We start from the raw sequence: 21,043 nt of genomic DNA, 5'->3' as shown, positions 1-21,043 counted from the left end.
TAAACGTGGCTCCTAATGGCGAATAATACTACCGCAGCGAGAAATTCCAGAAGTTTTTCGCAATTTCCCGCGCCCTTCTTCCCAGGGTGTTTTCAATTTCCCCGACTCTTCCCGATTTCCTTGCAGCAGCCTCGATAAAGAACTCGGAGTATCGTTGGCGTGCATTGCGTTGCAGCGCCGACGAAAAAAAAAAAAAAGGATGATGAAGGGATGAGACGAGATGAAACGTAATGAGAAAGGAGGGTGAGAAAGGTGAGGGAGGGTAGGAAGGGAAGAGAGGGCGAGACGGGATGCCGCGGTCGGTCCCTATCGGTCGCAACTACTCCATACCGTATTATTTACACGTCGGCAACTTTGCAGTGCTGTGCATCGTCGACGAAGTACATAAACGCATAAATATGCTTACCCGCGAGAATGCATCGCGATGCACACCGTGTACGAGAGACGCGAGTCTGATGTATGTACGTGCATACTGGGCGACGACACGTTTAAATTCCAACATGATTTCTGAAAGGCGAGACATTCGCGACATCGGAGATACGCCCATCCGATACGCACACGCCGGACTCACCGAGGTGTGGTCATTGATTCCGGGCCACCCCTACATGACGCACGGGGGAAGTACGCTTGTATACTCTATTCCAGCGTGCTTTAAAGGAGCAAATAGATATACCATCAAAGATTGTAAATATACAATTTATAAAACATAAAATTAATCAAGTTTACACAAGGCGCACTATTTTGCATGTTTATCGCTCTATAAATTTCAACCCGCGAGATTCCGCTCCGTAAGAACGATGGTCCATATCCACGGAATGTACCTGCTTTTAAACAGATCTCAATTGAACAGCAACGCGATATAGGAGACGTCGCCCTAAGCATCGTTCACTCCTTGTCGATGGATGATTAACCATCCCAGAGAGATGAACGTCGAAAGTTGAGAACCCCCGCATTCCGAGGGATGGATCAACACGCTAGTTCGCGTGTTATATACCAGGAGCTCTTTGTTTCTCTCTCATTCTCCCGATATCTCTTTCTCTCTCTTTCTCCCCCAGCTCTCGGTCGACCTCTCCCTTTCACGTTCTTTCTCTCGGTTATACCGCTTCCAACCCTCACGTGAGACACGGCCCACCAACAGCCGCTGCTGCCACCCTCTAGAGTCTCTTATTATAATAAAAAATTTCCACGTGAGCGCGGCTCGCGTATATAAATATACTTGGTGGTCGCGCTTAACTTAAAGTACCCGACTGTATCTACCTACCTACCTACCTATCTACCTATCTACCCTAGCTACCTGTGCACATGCACCCGTGGTGTTGGCGTAATAAACGTCCTAGCTGGAACGCGCAGCGGGAGTTTTAATCGTGCACGGAAAAAGGGATCGACGTAAAACGGCCGACCGATATTTCCCCATCGTTTTCCCCCTTTTTCTCATCGTTCGTCGACGACGTTATCACCGACGACGTGTACAAATTTCATCGTATGCAACGAGTATTGAGGTCGTAAACTAGTTAGAAGAGAGGATCCCAATAACATCAGTTGAGTCATATATGGATGTCAGCGCGTGATCAAGATATACATTCACTTAAAAGGATGTGATAAATTTTTCTGATGTAATTTTTAATCATTATCAATATCAGCATTAATATTATTATATATAGGGGAAAAATTTCGTGGAATAGTAATTAATTCGAAAGATCTTGATTATATTCTTACATTGGTTTCTTGCTTGTCTTATTTTTAATTTCTCTAATATTTCAGTCTCAATTTATGCAACATATTTAGATTATAATAAGAAATAATGTATTTTGCAAAAACAGAAATAAAAACAAATAGACATAAGAAATGTATTTAAAAAAAGATCACAATTAAAAATAGTTAAAAATAGTTTCAGCATAAAAAAAGCGATCTATTTACCGTTTCAAAGATCCTAAACAGATTTTATTTGTAATTTTTAATTAGTGACAAAAAAATCTTTAGAATCCAATTTCAATGCAAATTAAAGCGCCTTTAATCGGACTAAACGGATGCGTTACTCGCAAAAGAGAGCCCTGTTGAATTAGAAACGTAAAATCAACGCGCTTGCCGCAAAGTCAATAACACACGCATTCTTCCACGAGCCTCAGATTTAACAGAAAGAGAAAGAAGCAGCGCGACGGTACTTAGTCACGATTTCCGAGGTCTTTGTCTTTCGCCGAAGGGACAAAAGAGGACGCGAATATGGGATCGCGACCGAAGAAGGGTTGGAATGAAGGTGACTGCGCGGCTCAAGTTGGTCTCTAGCCTAGATCTGACTCCGCGGGTGATCCAAGGTTTTAATTAGGATCCAGCCGTGGGAGAGACGCACGCAGTCGTCTCACGTTCTTTCGAGACTAATGATCTTTCCGTTTTGATTAATAACCCGTAGGGTGACGCTCTCGTCCAGATCTATGACACGTTATGCAACAATAATGAAGTTGTATTATCGATTCGCCGATATTTCACTGCCGCTTTCCAAGATTAGTCTCGAACGCAGACAGCAATTAAATGTTACTAATCATATATTATCAATATTTCATCCGGATTAAAGAATTAATTTGACACGAGGCTGCACAAGATTTGTTCATAAAATAAAAGTGTTTCTTCCACGGTTATGGTCAGTTTCTGGTTCTATATAAAGTTCCTCCCTCCCCCCTCCCCTCTCTCTCACTTACAAAACAATCCCTTATTCAAAATCTGTAAATGTGTAGAGATAGAAGAGACAGCTAAATTTGAGCGTTCGGATTCTTCTACATCGATAATGCGTACAATACAGACCCATCAACTTTTAAATTTGTACGATTTGACTAGGTGAGTCATCGGTCGATTTTCCGCGCGAGAAAGGTACCATGGCAAGGTGATAAATTTCAATAAGGTTCAACCTTGACCTTCCTTCATCCGTCCCGTCTATCTGGACGCGAAAAGCCGGCGAAGAAGTTATATGACGTGATTTCAGTCTGGCAGATCCAATATTCGATGTAAACAAACTGAAAGAACTGATATTGCAACAGATCTATATAAGCAATATTTAAAATTTCTTTTGACGTTACAGCAGAAATATTTTTAAATAGAAGCCTCTTCTTCGCCGAAGAGACAATAAAATATTTCAATGTATTTTCTATTTTAAAGTTCAAAAGCTCAAAATGATGAGATAATCAACGACTTCAAATAAACATACTTAAATATTTTAAAGCGGACTTTTGTGTATCATTTGTTTCATAATCATCGATTGTGACGATAAATATTTTAGCAATAATATTACTCAAACTGAGGAAGTCTCATGAAATAAATAACGAGCGCGTTTGTAAGAGTAAAAAATAATGAAGTAAGATGGTACATGTTTGTGTCTGTGCACGTGCAGCTAAAATAGCATACGTCAAGAACATCCAAGTTTCCAATCCCTGTGTGTGAAGCCGTTGTAGCGGCTCAATATAGTCAACAAAGACCGTCATAATAAAGCCTCTACAGTTTGCTACTCCCGCTTGATTATTTATAGAAAAGAGTTCACGAGGGAAAAAAATTATATCGTTACTTTCCAATTCTCTCGCTTAATAACAATAAAGATATAGACATAAACGTTTCACATTTAATCGTCGCGAATTGCAATCTCTGCCGAGAGACTCGTTTCTATAATAGAGAAGGGCTTCTCCTGATCTTCGACTCACTCCCATCCCTCCACGGTCGGTTTTCGCGTCGGCAAGCTCCAAGTGCGTAAATTTTCAAGACGATGACAAGTGCTACGATGCTGGAGCATTGAGGCAGGTGCCGGAAAAATGAAGAAGCGCGTTTGTCTGACTCGGTAAAAATTACTGCATACAGCCCGTGGAATGCAATCCATCAACGACAGATCCTTGGGTGCATCAAAGGGGGCGGAAGGGGTAAATGCCCCCGAGCACTACAGGGATACAAGCAAAACGCGAAAACACTTCACGCGCTTGCGCATTTTTACATTTATTTAATAAAACCTACCACTAACAAAATGATAATGTAAATTTATTTTAATAATTCATATATGTGTATCATGTAAAGAGATATGCGAACAACAGACACATTTAAAATTTTCATTTTTGTCGCGATAGCATGAATCAAATTAAGCGGCATTTCTCTCGCGAGTAAAACTTCGCGAGGAAAAATTAAATATCGTTGATAAATTGAGAATGGCACGAGGAAACGGCGGCACCTCTCGGTGGCTCTCTTCCGGCCACGTCTATGTCAGAGTGAATCACTCAGCGTGAAAAATGGCGGAACGGCGACGAAGGCGCGAGGAAAAGAGAGCCAGCTAGCTTTACCGTAGTTGAGGTATGGCCGGTTATGTTATATAAGGACGCCAAAAATATCACCGAATGAGTGACAAGCACTTGGCTTATTCGTTTGTATTCGTTGTCAGACAAATCGAGACACACAAGACGATTATTTGCAAAGATGTGCCGGTTCCTGCCTGGACCAATCTAAAGCCAGGTACAAAATGCATTTGTTAGATCTATACAAGAAAATCGCTTGTTTATAGAAAAATATCTTCTCTAGTAGAATTAGACATTGAGATTAAAGTAAATCTTTTTATTAAACCTAAAGAATTTGATGAAAATTAAATCGATTATTTCAAAATTGAAACGTGAAAAATTTTGACAAAATTTCTTTAAACTGAGTATCCTTTTAAATATAGCTTTTTTGAGGACAGTTTTTCCTTAACGAGAATGTCAGAAGGAATCATTGTTCCTCCTCTATTTTTCAAAATTTTTAATATCATTTATATTTTCAACGCTAATATCGAAGTTAGAAGTCAAAATTTTGCATTTCAAGATAAAATTTCCTTGGAATCGATTGAAGAATGTGATCATGTTAGCTGGTTTGAAACTTAGAAGTATATTCGCAATATTCAATTCAAATATTCCGATTCTTTTATTAGATTAACTAAATTTTACATCGCACACGACGGATCCAAAAATCGCCTGACACTCGTAAACTAACGACAGCAAAATTTAGTTCTGACGATGCACGACGAACTTCATGTTCGACTGTCAATCGCAGCGACTGGTTTGGCACGGTTTGAATCCAACGAAAAAAAAAAACTGAAGGTTGCGAAAATTAGTTTGTACTTACAACTTCTAACAAAAAATATTCGCAAAGGGTAATACCTGATTTTCATAAACCTAAGTAAATTATAACAAGCAAGCGAAAACAACGATTTATCTTTAATTATGCTTATATTTAATTATATAATACTATATATTATATAGCAAATTTTCAAAATGTAATGTTTTTTAACATAAATTTATAACAAAAAAGAAATTATATTTCCAGTTTCACATTTAGGTAATTATATTTCAAAGAAAAAAGAGAAGAGGGGGGGGGGGCGGCGAAGAGAATAGAAAATTGTAATATAGGAAGAAAATATTACGAAATTATATTTGTATGTAAAAAAAAAGGGATGTATCTATACGTTTACAATCTGTCGATGGTCTTAATCGATGCGACCAAAATTATACGCTTTACAGAATATCTCATGATGGAAGACAGATAAAAATGTCAAACGAGAAGAGGCACGAGCCGACGATCTACGAGGCGATAAATAAAAATCGGTGAGTATCCAGCAAACGATGTAAGAAGCAGGTCACGCGGAAAATCTAAGATCGATGGGAGAAATGCACGAGCGGAGGATATGTTCAACACTTCGAGATAGAATCTTCGAATTCCCGGACGCAAAATGCGGGATAAAACGCTGGTAAATGATTTCGTGCCCTGAAGATGGTAACCTTCGGGCGATGATACAAATTTTCATCGGGAAGAGGAGTCATTGCACTTTATGCTGAATGGGCAGCGAGTCAACAACCCGGCTTCTCTCTCTCTCTCTCTCTCTCTCTCTCTCTCTTTCTCTCTCTCACTTTGTCCATGTATGCGTTACACCACATCTTCATGGTCTCTTCTTTCCTCTCTCTTTCTCGTTCTCTTTCAGAGAGGAAGAGGAAAAACGCAACGTGGAGACGGAAAAGGGAGAAGAAGGAAAGGTCGGGGGGAGTTGGAACGGGGGTGGAGAAGGGGCTGGAAGAGAAGGTCTGGGAAACGCTTCATGCATCGGAGAGCACAAGCGCTCACGTAATAACACGATCGGAAAGCGAGCGAAGCACCGTCTCACGCGTGTACGCACTTTTCGTGCGCCGACACGCGTGGCTCTTCTTCACGTCGTATGTGCCGGTATCAGAAAGAAAGGCACGAGCGTGCGCGGCTCCGAGCGTGCTCGTCGAAACGCGCGTGTAATATTTATCCTAGTACGAGCGCGAACGAGCATCCTATTTTTATATGTACATCGTACACAGGACGCACGTCGCGAAAATCTCAGCGCGCTTCGGCGAAGGGAGACTCGAAGGTCGACCTTTTTTTACCGAGTGAGATAATTCAAGATATGAGGTACGCGGTTTGACGATTAAAGCTCGTGGACAAATCTCTTTAAGCTCGTGATCACAATATCCATTGGAGATCGAGGATTGCGAATTAGAGATTAGAATTTGACCATTCAAATAATTTTAGTCCATCTCATTCTGATTGATTAAATTCTCATCTCCAATTTGTAATCTTCAATTTCCAATGAGAGAAAAGTGTTTTTGGAACTTGTTACTATAATTGGATGGTAAAATCATTATAATTAAAACTTCCATTTTTATGATTATTGCTAATGTTAACAATAATAATTACATTTATAATCCTATGTACCAAAAAGAATATGTAGTTGTTTCCTGGAAACGATTATAAAATTGTTAATAATAATTACTATTACAGTAATAATATTATTTTTATCAACATTACAGTAGTAATAACAACAAAAATGGAATTCTTAAGCATAATTATTTCATCATGCAATCATAGTAATCACAAATATCAAACTTTTCTCTCAATATAGTGGGCTCAGTATCTCTATCTCGAATTATAACGGTGATGGCGATTCTTCTGAGAAAGTATCATTACGAGGAAGAATTCACAAAACATTTTTAAGAATATTCTCTTTTTCACTTTTTATATAAAAGAAATATTTTTGCATTACTCCAAAGATAATGATTATTGCAATTCAATGTTTTTTAATTACAGGAAAATAAAATATAATTTTTTGTTGAACTGACTTGAAGTAAAAACATGTGTTAAAAATTCAATATTTTCTTTTCCGAAAAATTCTTGATGATTGAGTTGAGAAGATTTAACGTCGTGTCTCTGACTAGAAAAATGGGCTTCCCTTACTCTAAGCAATGCGTGTATCCACGGAAGTAGAACTCGCTCGTCGAGTAAAATTAATACCGAGTGCTGTGTCGTTCTATCTTTTTCCAGACATCTAGTCTCGGCTCATGGTCGCCGGCAACTTTACGCCGCATTTTGCGTTCTCATCGAGGCGTAAGACGTCGAGTGAAGAGAGAGAAAAACCGGGAAGATCGACAACGCGAGCAATTTGCTCTATGTTTAGCAAAGTATCTTAAGTGATGATATTTTCGAAACATAATTACGGAAGTATATGTCAGATCAACAGATAAGATAAACCCTTAAGAATTGTATTCTATATACAACATGTCTTAATAGTTAAGAGAGAAACCAACAAATATTCCCAACGTAATGCAGGTACTATTGCAGACAGTCGACTCGTTGCGCATACGAGTCCAGTTCTTCGCGCGGAAGCCGCTGTCGCGGCTTTTTCTTGAGAACAATGGTCGCCGGTGGTATCATTTCCGTAGGCGGGAAAGCGCGTTACAACTACTGCTTCCCCCATCTCGGTCTTCATTCGCGACGATTCTACCATTTCAATTCTCAGTCAATACGAAAGTCTCTGGGATACTTTATGAAAAGGAACTCCGAGCTTGGGATATTATCGAGAGAAAAGCCGCCGATAAGATTTTATCAATTTTCAAAAAGATAATCGCTCTCGGAAATTTAATACAATTTAAAAACAATCAAAATATTACTAATGATATATAATAATTAATATCGCAACAGGAATGCGCGGATCTGCACATCCTCCGCGACATGTCTGAGTACGAGCACTTGACGAGATGCAGAAACGATCGGATGGTACCAATATATACTTGCCGTTCTATTTTCTGAATAGCCACTCAAAGTAGACACGTCAAGAAGCTGTCACTCAATGATTTATAAGTTCGTCCACAATCGCCACTCGGCGTTTCTCTCTTTAAAACCCGTGCAGATCGTCACCCATTATCGACACGAGGTTCGCTTTTGTGAAGGTAGAATAGAAAAAGTATGCCCTCGAGAATATACGACATCAAGGTCGTAAGGATATCATTGTATTCGCCTGCCGATCGAAAAGATGGGCAAAAAGCATAGTGGCCGAATGCGGTCCTAGTTAAATGTCATAAGAAGCCTATCTCGTTTCTTACGTCATTAAAGCACAAACAATGCATATGCTAAAAATAAGATAACGAGGTAGAACAAAGCATTTTCATTTAGAAACGCGTGTTTCAAATAACTAAATAAATGAAAATAAATGCGAGAAACGTATAGTCTTTTGATAATACAGCCTGATTACATGTGAAAGACGAGGAAACGGTCGGATAAAACGCGCGAGTCGAAGCCAAACTAGTCGGTTCTGTCATCGAGAACGGACGAATGAACAGGACGTCACATGACGCATGTGCGCAAAACGACGTAGCTATTTTCTCTGGCTTGGCTATACTCGAAAATAGTAATGCTTTAATCACGTCTCAATTGAGTGCGGCTAGAGACTACAAAGTAATTCACTATTTGAATTCTACAATATTTTGCATTCAAACTGATAGAATCAGTCATTTTAGTTATTTGTTACAAAAGAACAATGTTAAAGTGAATGTCATTAGAATACGTTGTATATTGAATACAGTAATGATCTTAAGGATTAATAACAATTATATTGTGCAATTTTTTTATAAATGCGTAATAAAAGAAAATAAAAAGACTAAAAAATTTTTTCTTATCAAGAAGATTTGCTGCTGTTTCTAGAATAAATTTTCCTAATTTTATAAGTGTGTAACATTCGTGATAAACGTTCATTGCAAAATTTAGTTTTATGTAAAAAAAAAAAGAAAAGAAAAATACTAATTCAAACTGCAACAAGATTACTTTAGTTGCAAATCATTTTTTCATTCTGAGAAATGAAAAAAAGTTGATAAAAATACCTGACATAAAAACTAGATGCTTTATAGGAAGTTCTGCAATGTCTTTTGCATGATTACATTTGAAATCTTCAGTAACTTCGGAGGATTGCGCAAAACTAGGAAAATTTTCTCGGAAGAAAAATCTTGCGGAAAAAGTGCGACGACAAAGCTAAGCGGTACAAATCGGGAGTATGCTTCTCAAGAATGGGGGAACATTTACTACATAATCGAGATTAATCTCTCCGTAATAACCGCATTATGGAACTGCAACGCGGCATCGTAACCGTTTTATAAGAAGTCTGACAAGAATTCTTTGTAAACTAATGTTATTAACATTCACAGAAAAGTTCGTTTAATCGTCATATAAATACTTGGAAAGATATTTTTGATCCTATCTTACATATACTTATAATTATATTGATGTAATTGCGCAAACCTTGAATTCTCTTTTCGAGTACCAATAAGCATATTATAGCGGAGAAAAATTTACAGGTTTCCATTTTTAATAAACAACATATGATTCTAATAAGAGAGTGTTGAAACAAGGAACGTTAACGATCGCGAGTGTAAGTATAGGTTTGATTCTTAAATAAATACAAGTTACGCAGATCTGAACTATATAAAGGAATTTTAAGCACAATCGGTATATCCTGCAACATTCATTTAAACATATTGCATCATCAGTTTAGTGTTTCGTTTACAGTTGTGTAAAGAAATAGAATCATGATATTCCCGCGGCAGCAACACAGAGAGAGAGGGGAGGGAATTAGTTAACGACAGGCCATGGGCATCACGTGTATTGAGAGAGTAATAAAGATATAAGTTATTCGGTGTTGCTCATCTACACACCCAGACACATTACATAACAACAGTAATATTTCAAACTTAATGCATGGTAAATTTTATTTGCAAAAAAGATTTGCATGAAGATAAATTGAACGATTCTTTTTGTACTAAATTATATGACAATTTATGTTGTCAATCCATTCATTCAATCTCGACTTTTCATTTACTAAAATAGAACTAAATAAAATTCTATTAAAATAATTTGATCAAGCTTTAGAATCTTTTATATAATGTGTTCTCCAATTTAGATTTCTTTAGATTTTCATTAAGTATATTAACTTCATCGCACGTTACTCTCTAAATTCTCTGGAATGGAATCTCACTCTAAAGAATGAAAATTGAATTAGTCTTGAAAAAAAGTGGCTCAATTTTCGATCTTTAAGAATAAAATTTATTTTAAAAACTTTAGAGAGTATTCTTGAAAATTTGTATATTTTGAATTTTTATAATTTTCCTAACGTTAATTAGCAGATAGTGTCTGAATATTCTAATACGAATAATATAACGTCAAAAATTCGCAATTTGTTCAACAATTGGTACAAAACTAAGAAATTCGAAATCTGCGTTTGCAAAAAATATAACAAAACTTCCTTGCAGTTCCAAATGATATCGATAACATTTGTTACATTTAGCGCTACGACGGACACACAAGTCCTTCTCCGTTTGGTAGTATCTAAAAAAACGAAAAGTTGACAACTTACCCCGACATCAAAGGGTGCGGTTTCTTGTGGTTGCGGAGGACCTTGTTGTTGTTGCTGTTGTTGCGAGGGTGGTGGACCTTGTGGCGGCGGCGGGGCTTGCGCTCCGAAGAGTTGCGCTGCTGCGTGTGAATGCGGATGTTGTAGATGATGAGTCGGTGGCGCTTGATGATGCTGCAGATGATGCGGTGGTGCTGGAGCAAATGCTGCCATAAAATGTTCCTCATTGCCGACAACATCAATCCCAGGTTTTAACAGAACAACGTTATTGTTCACCAATGCGGGACCAGCGTTCTTCTGAAACTCTTCTTCGCCTGGTGACGGTTGACGACTACCAGGTGTGCGGCTACAACATAAATGAAAGAATCAATCAGATTAAGTAAGAAATGTAGCCTAGCTAATTTACAAATTAAAATATATATTTTATACAAAATAATTACGTAATAGCTTTATCTACAGCTTTGATAATGAATATTTAATAATAGTTGAAATAAACCTAAAACCTGAATAAAACTATAATTTTATTTTCTATATAAAAAAATTGATATAATTTTCCTAAGAGTGATTGAAATTAGCAACCGTAAATGTCAAGGACCTCATTGTAAATAACAAACGTGCACGATATGCTCAGCGAGCATAAAATTTATTTTCAAAATTCTTGATTTTTACACAATATATTTTTAAGATGTGCTTTTTTCAGATTCTACCTCTTTCAGATTTTACCTTAAATTTTGGATTTAGACTAAAATTTATTTAGACTACAATTCTCTTATAAATATTTAATTTTAAGATTATATTTAACAGAATCATTTTCTAATTAAAATAAATTTAGAATGATTTATTTTCATTATGTATGTTAAAAATTAAAAAGCTTCTAATTTGCTAAATAATTTCACAAAAAAACGCTAATCCAAAATTCCACGTATACGCAATCAATTACACGTATAACGGTGTACTTTGCATAATGAGACGCACGTAACAGGAAGCAGTCCGCTCGTTAGACGACTCGTGTTACTGATCTCGTGAGAAAAGAAAGTATAATACATAAACATCAACAGCGTCCGTCCAACGATAGAGTTAAATATCATTATTAAAATAATACAGAAATTAATAACCATTCCCTTTGCTCGTATTATTTTCCTTTCGAATATATCGAGAAAATCCAAATAAAACGCAAGCAAGTTTTTCTTTATTTAAATCTGAAATCCTTATGAAAAAAGTCAAAAAATCATCATCAGAAACTTCATGTAATGTTTTTTTTCCTTTTTATTATTACGATATAGAAGTAAAATTTAGAACTGCTTAAAACTCTTAAATGTTTTGTAAAGACCCTAAATTACTGAGAATTTAATAAAAATAGTAGAAGTACTATATATGAAATGCGAGCAAATACACACGCGGAGAGACACAACAAAATAGATAAATAATGTCGGTAACGTCGTTGTCGAATGTGCTTTCTATTGTACGCTACTGAGGGCGCAATATTACTGAGACTCGAGTGAGGAGCTATCGCGAAAGGAAACGAGAATATACGATATCATCAGGCGCGTGTAGAGTATACCTTTAACAGCTATCATTATTTCACTATTACGCTATTTCACTATGATAATTATAGTAGACATAATACATTAAAAAGTTATATATCTCTACAATAGGATATAATAAAAAATATAATGAGAAATCATATTCTTGCTGCGCTCTATACACTTGTAAATTATTCAACTGCTTATAACTAGTACTATTAGGTCATTTAAAAAGTATCCGCGGTTTTTTCAATTTTTGAATGAAAAAACCGCGGATACTTTTTAAATGAATTTAAATATTATAAATTCCTGTAATTTCTGTTTTCTAATTTGTTAACTCTTTCTAGATTACATATAATTTTTCCTAGAAAAGTTAAAGTAAACCATTAAAAAAATTAGCAGAAAGATAAAAATAGATGTCAAAAATTAGTCTTCATTTAACCACTTCACCAAAATTTCAATTTTAAGATTAAGATAATTATAAGCTTTTAAAATATTGAAAAAAAATTAAATTAAATTAAAATTTGAATATTGGTCTGTTTGAAAAAAAGTTAAGCAATTAATTAGACATATTATAATATTAAATTTAATATTAAGTAGTTCGATCTGTAAAATAAAACTTACTTAAACCCTTTGTCGTCGTCTAAACCATTTTGGGACGCTAATCCATTTCCCTGTGGTCCAGCATCATCCTTTGTGTTATCAAAGGGACTTGCTGAACCTTTTTCTTTTTCTTTCTTGTCTGCATCAGTATTCTGTGTATATAAAAAAAAATCAAAATAATATCGATGTACATATAAACGTAAACTGATAACAAACTTTATGCTATTATGTAGTACTCACCAATCTTAGAGAAACCATTCGTGGTTCTAAATCTTTTGGTGTAGTGGGACTCGATCCAAGAACGTATTCAACCATTTTAACTCCCAAACCACCTGTTTCGCTGCAAGAAAGAGAATACATTGTTAATGATATCGTTATCGAAATAATACAAGTAAATATAAACTGCTAAAAATATTACACAAACTTCAAATCTTTCTCTCGGTTATAAACTTTTTTTTATCAAATCTATAAGAGTATTAGTAAATAAAAGTTTCATTAATATTTTTGTATAATTATAATAATTAGTCATTTAACATTTCTTTATTAAAATTGTATTAGAATAAAATCAACTGGATTAAACAAGGTATAAAACTTATTGTCTGTATGTAGATGTCATCTTTAAAGTTTAATTCGTACAAATTTTTGCGTTCTTACAAGTTGAAATTATCAATGCCTCGACATCGGGGCAAATGTCGCGTGTTTAATCTGGCCTTCAAAATCTATCGACAAAGACGTGTAATACCCGGGAACAAAACAACATATAAAAACACACGAACCTGCTTCTAGGACTAAGCACTGTTCCGACTTCTGATGCTTGGTGGTGATATCCCGTTCCAACTCCCACACGTCTGCCCGTACCCATTGAAATTGGCTGTGACACGGCATGATCTGTGAAGAACAAACGTAACAATATTTATGTAGATTACTTGTGTAATTCAGAGCCATCTCTCTTCAAAAAAGAAGAGTTGGCACGATTCAAGTTACGAGTCCTAATAGTGGCCGAACCACTTTCCTTCGATCGATTTGTATAGAAACCGAGAAATCAATTTTTCGTCCTTAGATAAGTTTTTCCGTAAGATACCTTGGCATATATTTAAAGCTCTTAATCTTGAAAATCATCGAAAAACCTCTACCCAATTCTAACGGTTAATCAAATTAAATATAAGATGTATAAATGATGATGAATAATAGTGTTCAATATACAAAAAATCCGAGTGTATATATGATGCTTCCGACACAGCTGCGAGTCAATACAAAGGAGGATCAATAGATACAAATATATATACATATAACAAAGTTCTCCCTCCAACGGAATATATATTTCCGTCGAGAAATGGCCTTGTCATAAAATTTATACACGATTTCGCAACAATTTTTTATTTGAATTTTACATTTCCACGCGCTTTTACCATGCGTCATTATATTTCTGTGTTTTATAAAAACAGACGCTAAGAAAAACGTGAATAAAAAGATTCGTCTTTTATTTAAGACGAAGAAAATCACACGTTACAAAATTTTTCGCAATTTATTTAGAACAGAAGTAATCTTCATTTTCCATAAATTCAGAAAATCATTCTTTACGGTTGTATTGGATTATAAAATCACAAATTTTTTTTCGTTGGCTTCGATAAAGGAAAAATAAGCCCCTCGATGAATTGCGATTCTAAGACTGTGTTTGATTTGAATACTCATGTTCTTTAAACTTATAATCATCTTTATCGTTTATTAGACGTAAAACAAGGATGAAAGTGTTAAAAGCGTCCAAACCAAACATAGTTTAAATTTCGAAAGATATTTTGATAAATCTAAATCGTTCACACCCATGTATATGGATAAGATCTATTTCAACTCTGAATCTGACAAGTTTCTCTATCAATATGAAAAGACAGGAAAAACAGAGAGAACAGATGGAATTTATTCAAACAGCAATTTGCTATCGCCGAGAAGCAGCTGCAACCATGAGCATTATCGAACGAGATTCCGTTGAGGGTATTCCCATATAGATAGAAAAGTTTTTTTCCGCCCTTTCACGCGCGCGGCCCCACATGACGCCAATACAACAGTGCGGCAGCCCAGGTGGACGATCGGTTGAGAGGGTTGGTGGTCGGTCGGGGTGCTCGCTAACGGGGTGGATCAGTAGGTACGATCCTGACGTTGGGACGTTGCCCCTACTGCCGCCTCTGATGCCGGGCGTCTGTCGCCATAGCAACAGCCGCGTTGCACCCATCGCGGTGTGACGCACACACGACGACCACCATCACCGCCGCCACCACATCCACACATCCATATCCGCATCCATATCCGTATCCGTATCCACACTCGCATCAACTGTTGTATCCACGTCGATATGAGTATACATACATGTTCACAGCTACAATTACGATATCCATATTCACATTAACATCCTAATCCACATTCACCGCCACAGACACAACCACAGTTACAGTTGCAACCATAGCCGCAGCCACAGTCATCGCTGCCACGATATTATATGTATACCTCTAAATAAATACTTGTAAAAAATCAAATGTTCCGCGCACACCCGGTGTATACATCGCGTAAGTCTTAATATCATTAAATACGCATTAATTTAATATTTATTAGATCAGACTGTGATACTTGTGTATTCAGAGACATTTGTATTTGTGGCATTAATAAAAGAATAAAAAAAATAATTGCGTAATGTTAAATTGATAAATGTACATATCTAGATGAATCTATCCGATTTAAAATCCAAAAGTGTCAAAATGCATGTAATGCCCGGTGTGCATGAATATAATAATACATTCGTTCGACGTGTTTTTTTTTTTCTGAAAGAATTTTGTAAATATGCATAAAATATTTACATCTTTTCCATATTTCGTAACTTTAAAGTTCATTCATTCAAACTTAATTCATTAAATCAAAAGATTCATTGAATACTAGGCTTTTTTATATTTTGTGAACTTTTAAAAAATTTAGAAATTCATAGTAATTAAATAATAAAATTTGAATGTAGAATTACATACATATACAAACAAATACACAGAATTATATATAAATATTTTCAAATATTTTTTTTCAACTTTTACAGAAACTTTATATTAAGCAATCAATCGCCTTCCTCTTTTTCTCAACTGAGTTCAGATTTTCAATATTTTATGTTCTACTCGTAAGAGAATTTGCAATTTTAAAAACCAAATCTCAATTCACATAATAAACGTTCATTATATTAGCATCTGGTAACATTTAACACGTAACATATGCAAGCAATTTACATATTAGTCATTACAAACAATATGCGTTAGAATTGTTAAGATATCAATAAAACAGAATTTCCTGCAAAAAACTTTTCTATACATTTTATAAGCAAATCAAGAAGTTTATGTGTTAGTACATGTACGTATATAGGTATACTTCCGTTTATTAACGTATCACGTGTTTAATCGATCAAACGAATTATCTGGTAGCTAAACCAATTACAATATCACACGAAACGATGGTACCAAGCTATCAAGTATAATTATGATTAAATATTAGAGATAATGATAATTATCTTTGGAAATGACGGGCATCTAAATATATTAAGATTTCGTAAAAATCTCCGTAAAATATTTTTTTCACATTCAAATAAAACATAAAATTTTCTCCAATATTTCTGCCTTTTAGGTGGTAAACTTGTTTAAGTTATAACATATTTTTAAAAATATATCAAAAACATAAAATAATAAAATAATTCTATTTCAAAAGAATTAAAGTAAAAATGATATAGGAAGAGCTTTCAAAATTATTTTCAATTTTAGTCGGTGTTGTCATTTAATCGATCGAATGCGCTGTGAAAAAGCTTGGTTCTATCCCCTTCACTCCATTCTAACCCACCCCTCAACGGAAGGTGATGGCGACGGCGAGCGAGTTGCGTATATGTATCTACGTGTTGTTCTTTTACTGCTGTATCAATCAATAAGCTTGTACGACGTAAAATACGCGGCATCGTATCTCATGTTTCTTACCCGGATACATCGTCTTTTGCAAACAGAGACATCAGTCTATGATCGATCGACACATACGTCTAACACCGAAAGCGATTTTTCTGATCCAGTTTGACAACTTTCCTTTGTTAACAACTGTTAAACTAACAGTCAAGTTTCCAACGATTCGCACCATTAAAAGATACGATTCAATTAGCACAATTTGATTTTTGTATAATAAATTAAGTAAGAAAAATCTTATTTTCAAAGTGAATCTTACACTGAGAGAAAAAAATGGTTGTAATTATTATAATTTAACTATACTTTATAATTAAATTTACTTTTTTTAACAACTATATATTTATAATTATAATTATTTAACAATTGCAAATATAATCAATTGTGCTATTAATAATAATCACACTGTTTACATATTTTTAGTTTTGTCTTAATATAATATATTTTTTTAATTATTACTACTACATAAATAAAAATGAATTTAAGAAAAACATTATTATATTTATTATAATTGCGATTGCATTTACTGAATAAAAATGTTATTTTTATTTACTATTTATATTTGGATATTTTACTATATTAATATTTAAAATTATCATAATTTATAGAATCATTTTTTCATGTTTGAAATATACATGATTATTATTATTAAAATTATAACAATAAAAATCAACTGCTAACCATAATTATTTTGCCGCGCATTTAACCATGCAATTATAGTCACAAATACCAAACTTTTCCCTCAATGTAGCGCTTAAATTTTTTGAAGTGAATTTATATACAATTCTGCAAATCGTACGTGTCGAAATAGCTATTTTTTTTAACAACCATGAACAGAATATTAGAGTAGTAATATTATATAATTTATTAGTATCAATAATTAACTTGCCAAGCAATTTAATACTGATGCTAATAAATATCTTATAAGAACATTATTGATGTTAATAAGAATCTGAACAACTGTGAATAATTTATTGCGAAAAATATTACCTCAGCTGGGATTTGAACTCGGATCTCCGATTGATTTTTCAATCATTAATACTTGGAGCAAGTAACGCATAAAAAAGAAATATCATGCTGTAGGAATACATGTGCTGTAGGACAGCATGGAAATTATTCGAAATTATCGTCGTTGTTACTATAATAATTTAATAGCTATTGCATCAATGGTGCTGTGTACTCGGATTTAACCAGCGTAGACGTTCTGCGTCGGCTGTTTGCGACCCTTGTGCTTAACCAAACGGTTTCGATTACTCTACTCGACATGCTCAAGCTTCGTAAGCACTTCCGTCGTCTGTGTCGATCGAAATCCCACTAACGAACGATGCATGGGCAATGTGATTGAGCGCAAATCGTACCTGACGTCGTACTCCAGGTGGAATCCCGCCACATGGTGGTCGGGTGGTCGCCCAGGTGAAGCAGGGTCCCACCGCCTTTTACACCCCCTTCGTCCTTGGAGCCACCCTCGTCCACGCCCCAGAGCTTTTTTGTTGAGGGAGCGATCTGAAACATGAAAAAACAGAACAGGTCGTGAGCCTTTGGAGGTCAGTGAACACGCTGAAACGTGTGTGTTGACACGAAACTCCCAAGAGTTCTCTCTCTATCTATCTCTCATCTTCCTCCCTCTGCTGCATAAAGGGATACGAGGAAGCGCACCACTTACATTAGAAAATTAAAAGTTCCCAACAAGATTAACGGTTTCATAATGCAGTACTCAGTCTATTAACGCATCAGCAAAATTCTGCTTCCGTGATAAGTGCGATGTAATTAACATCGCGTCCTACTGACCCATCGTGCACGCGCACACACGTTCATATAGCTCTGTTCTTGAAAATATATATTTACGTTGTATATTTCGGAACGGGGATAATGTTTCAGGGACAGATGCCGCTCCAAATCAATACCTCCTGTTGACGCAGTTGTCAAGGTATCATTTACGAATGATAAGTCCATACGTTTCTACAAGAATAAAATTCGTGAAAACTAACAGATTTGTAAGAAAATAATTTCAACACATTACCATTATGTGTGTTAGACTTTCGTTTAATTTTGCTAATATCTATCTTTATACTATTAAAGAAAAATTAATTCCATGGATTTTTAATTTATACCAATTAATTCTTCATATATTGAATTGTAACATCAGAAATAATAAATTGAGTAAACGCTTTCTTCTGCGCATCGTGTTAAAATCGTTTTAATAAACAAATATTTTCATCATCTTCAAAATCATTTATCAAGAATTTATTTCACAAATCTTGCCTATATTCGCCTATTCTTTATAAGCGTCTGATAATAGCTACCAAATGTTGGGTAAAATAATTCTAATTAAACGTTCAGTTAAATCATCAAATATAATTTCAACTTTTTCAAATAATTAGTATTATCAAACAATTGGTAATTATTATGTTTTGTAACTTACTAAATATTTAGAAAAGTAAAATATTTTTTGTTATATTAACCGGACATTTTTTTTTTATTGGAATTATTTCACTTAGCATCTGGTAGTTGTTACCAGATTCTTTTTCCAGTATATATATATATATATATATATATATATATATATTTTAGGTGTTGGAATTAATTCGTAGCGTTTTTTAATGAAAGAATGTTATTTATTTCACATGAGCATTAAAAAATACATTAATGAAAGTACTTCCCATCACTTGTAAAACGCTACGAATTAATTCCAACACCTAATATATATATATATATGTATGATTAAAAAATTTCTCTAAGATAAAAAAAATTCCGTGTGAGATACGTGCATCCATATCTAATATCTTGTTTAATATAGATAAGATATTCTGTCTGACGTAAAATGTTTAAGCTCTCCGAAACCTGACGTTCAAATTATAGGTTCGGTTTCCGAGATATCAACTTAACCATGAGTGTTCCACTCTAAAGTGGATAAAGGCGAATCGTGACCTGGAGCCCGCGCGCTGCACTGATCCCGACCTCGCCTAACTGAATGCTAGTGACATAATCTCCGGGGAGATGAGGACAGGGGCTAGCGCTCGCGGATCGCAAGACACGAGTGCAGCGAACGCATAATGCGACAGCGAGTTCAAAGTCATGATACATCATTCCTCTACTTACAATCGAAGAAATCATACCGATTTTACTTCTCGCAATTTGCAAAGCAATTCCATTTCTCGCGAACGACTGGAACTTATAAAACAGAAATAACAGAAATTGAACTCGATTCGGAAAAAATATCGTGAAGAATTAATTTCTTCACAAATGAATTCAGGACATCGCCTTTTTCTCTTTTTTCCTAGAAAATATTCCACGATTTCAGAATCTAGAGACGCGTGGAAAAACATGAAATCCATAAATTTATCGTCATATTTTTTTTTATTATAAATTAAAATTCTATAAATTAAAATAATATATATGTTTATTTATTCGTTTCAATACATGTTTTGTAAAATTTATTTAATTATGCTACAATGGAAAATACACAGATGATAGAATGAAATTCACAGGTATATGATAAAAAATTCAGATTTTACTATTTAATGGAATTTGAGAAATTTGCACGCAAATAAAACTGAAAAATTGAAGCAATAATAACTGCTATTCACATAAAAAATCTTATGGAATTACAAAATACATATATTTTTATACATATAATATTTTAATTGTAAAATCATAATAATAAATGTAGTAACTATACGCGGATACGTTTTGCATATTTTTTTATAGTCATCATTATAATCTATGAAAATACAGGCAAGTATTATCTCTATCTAACCTAATCTAGTATTTAACTAGAGAGATGGAATTATATTTAGCATAAAAGTCTTAAATGTATTTAAGTAATGCAGAGATTAAAAGGGTCTATATTTTTATTATTAATTAAATATTTATTTGACGATTATATAAAAAATAACATTTATAATATAATAGCAATCTAAAATAAAGCTAATTAAATGTAAATTAAACTATAAATAAAATTGAAAAATCTTAAAATTTTTTAATTAAAGTTTTACATCTCTTGAAAAAAAAAATGAATTAAAAATCATACATAAAAATGTCATGTCTACATCATCACTATAGAATACAGTTAATTTACAATAAATTAGATTTCGCATACTATAAAATTCCAAATTAATTCTTCTCATGTAAACAAATAACTTTATCATTGTCAGAGATGTAAATGACAAGCTGTCCGAAAAAATCATTATCGAAATAAAAAAAAATATTCCGAAGTTTCTATTTCTGTAACTTTTTAATAGGCTAAATTAATTCCACGATAATCA

At 34.5% G+C, this 21,043-nt stretch overlaps 1 protein-coding gene across 7 annotated transcripts in view; it reads right to left on the bottom strand.

The window, feature by feature from the left end:
• pum (pumilio) overlaps positions 1-21,043 on the bottom strand; it is a 92,338-nt gene that overhangs the window by 53,284 nt on the left and 18,011 nt on the right. For all 7 annotated transcript variants that reach the window (XM_087409247.1, XM_087409248.1, XM_011068187.2 and 4 more), the window contains 5 exons: positions 18,137-18,281; positions 13,590-13,701; positions 13,054-13,153; positions 12,835-12,965; positions 10,691-11,033 (listed from right to left, as the gene is read on the bottom strand). In XM_087409247.1, the coding sequence (XP_087265373.1) occupies positions 10,691-11,033; positions 12,835-12,965; positions 13,054-13,153; positions 13,590-13,701; positions 18,137-18,281 (831 nt within the window). The remainder of the gene's footprint in view (positions 1-10,690; positions 11,034-12,834; positions 12,966-13,053; positions 13,154-13,589; positions 13,702-18,136; positions 18,282-21,043) is intronic.

Source organism: Acromyrmex echinatior, chromosome 9 (assembly GCF_024713525.1).
Source record: "Acromyrmex echinatior isolate Ae372 chromosome 9, ASM2471352v2, whole genome shotgun sequence".
NCBI lineage: Eukaryota > Metazoa > Arthropoda > Insecta > Hymenoptera > Formicidae > Acromyrmex > Acromyrmex echinatior.
The sequence above is the reverse complement of the archived record's forward strand: the minus strand, read 5'-3'. Positions and strand labels throughout refer to the sequence as shown.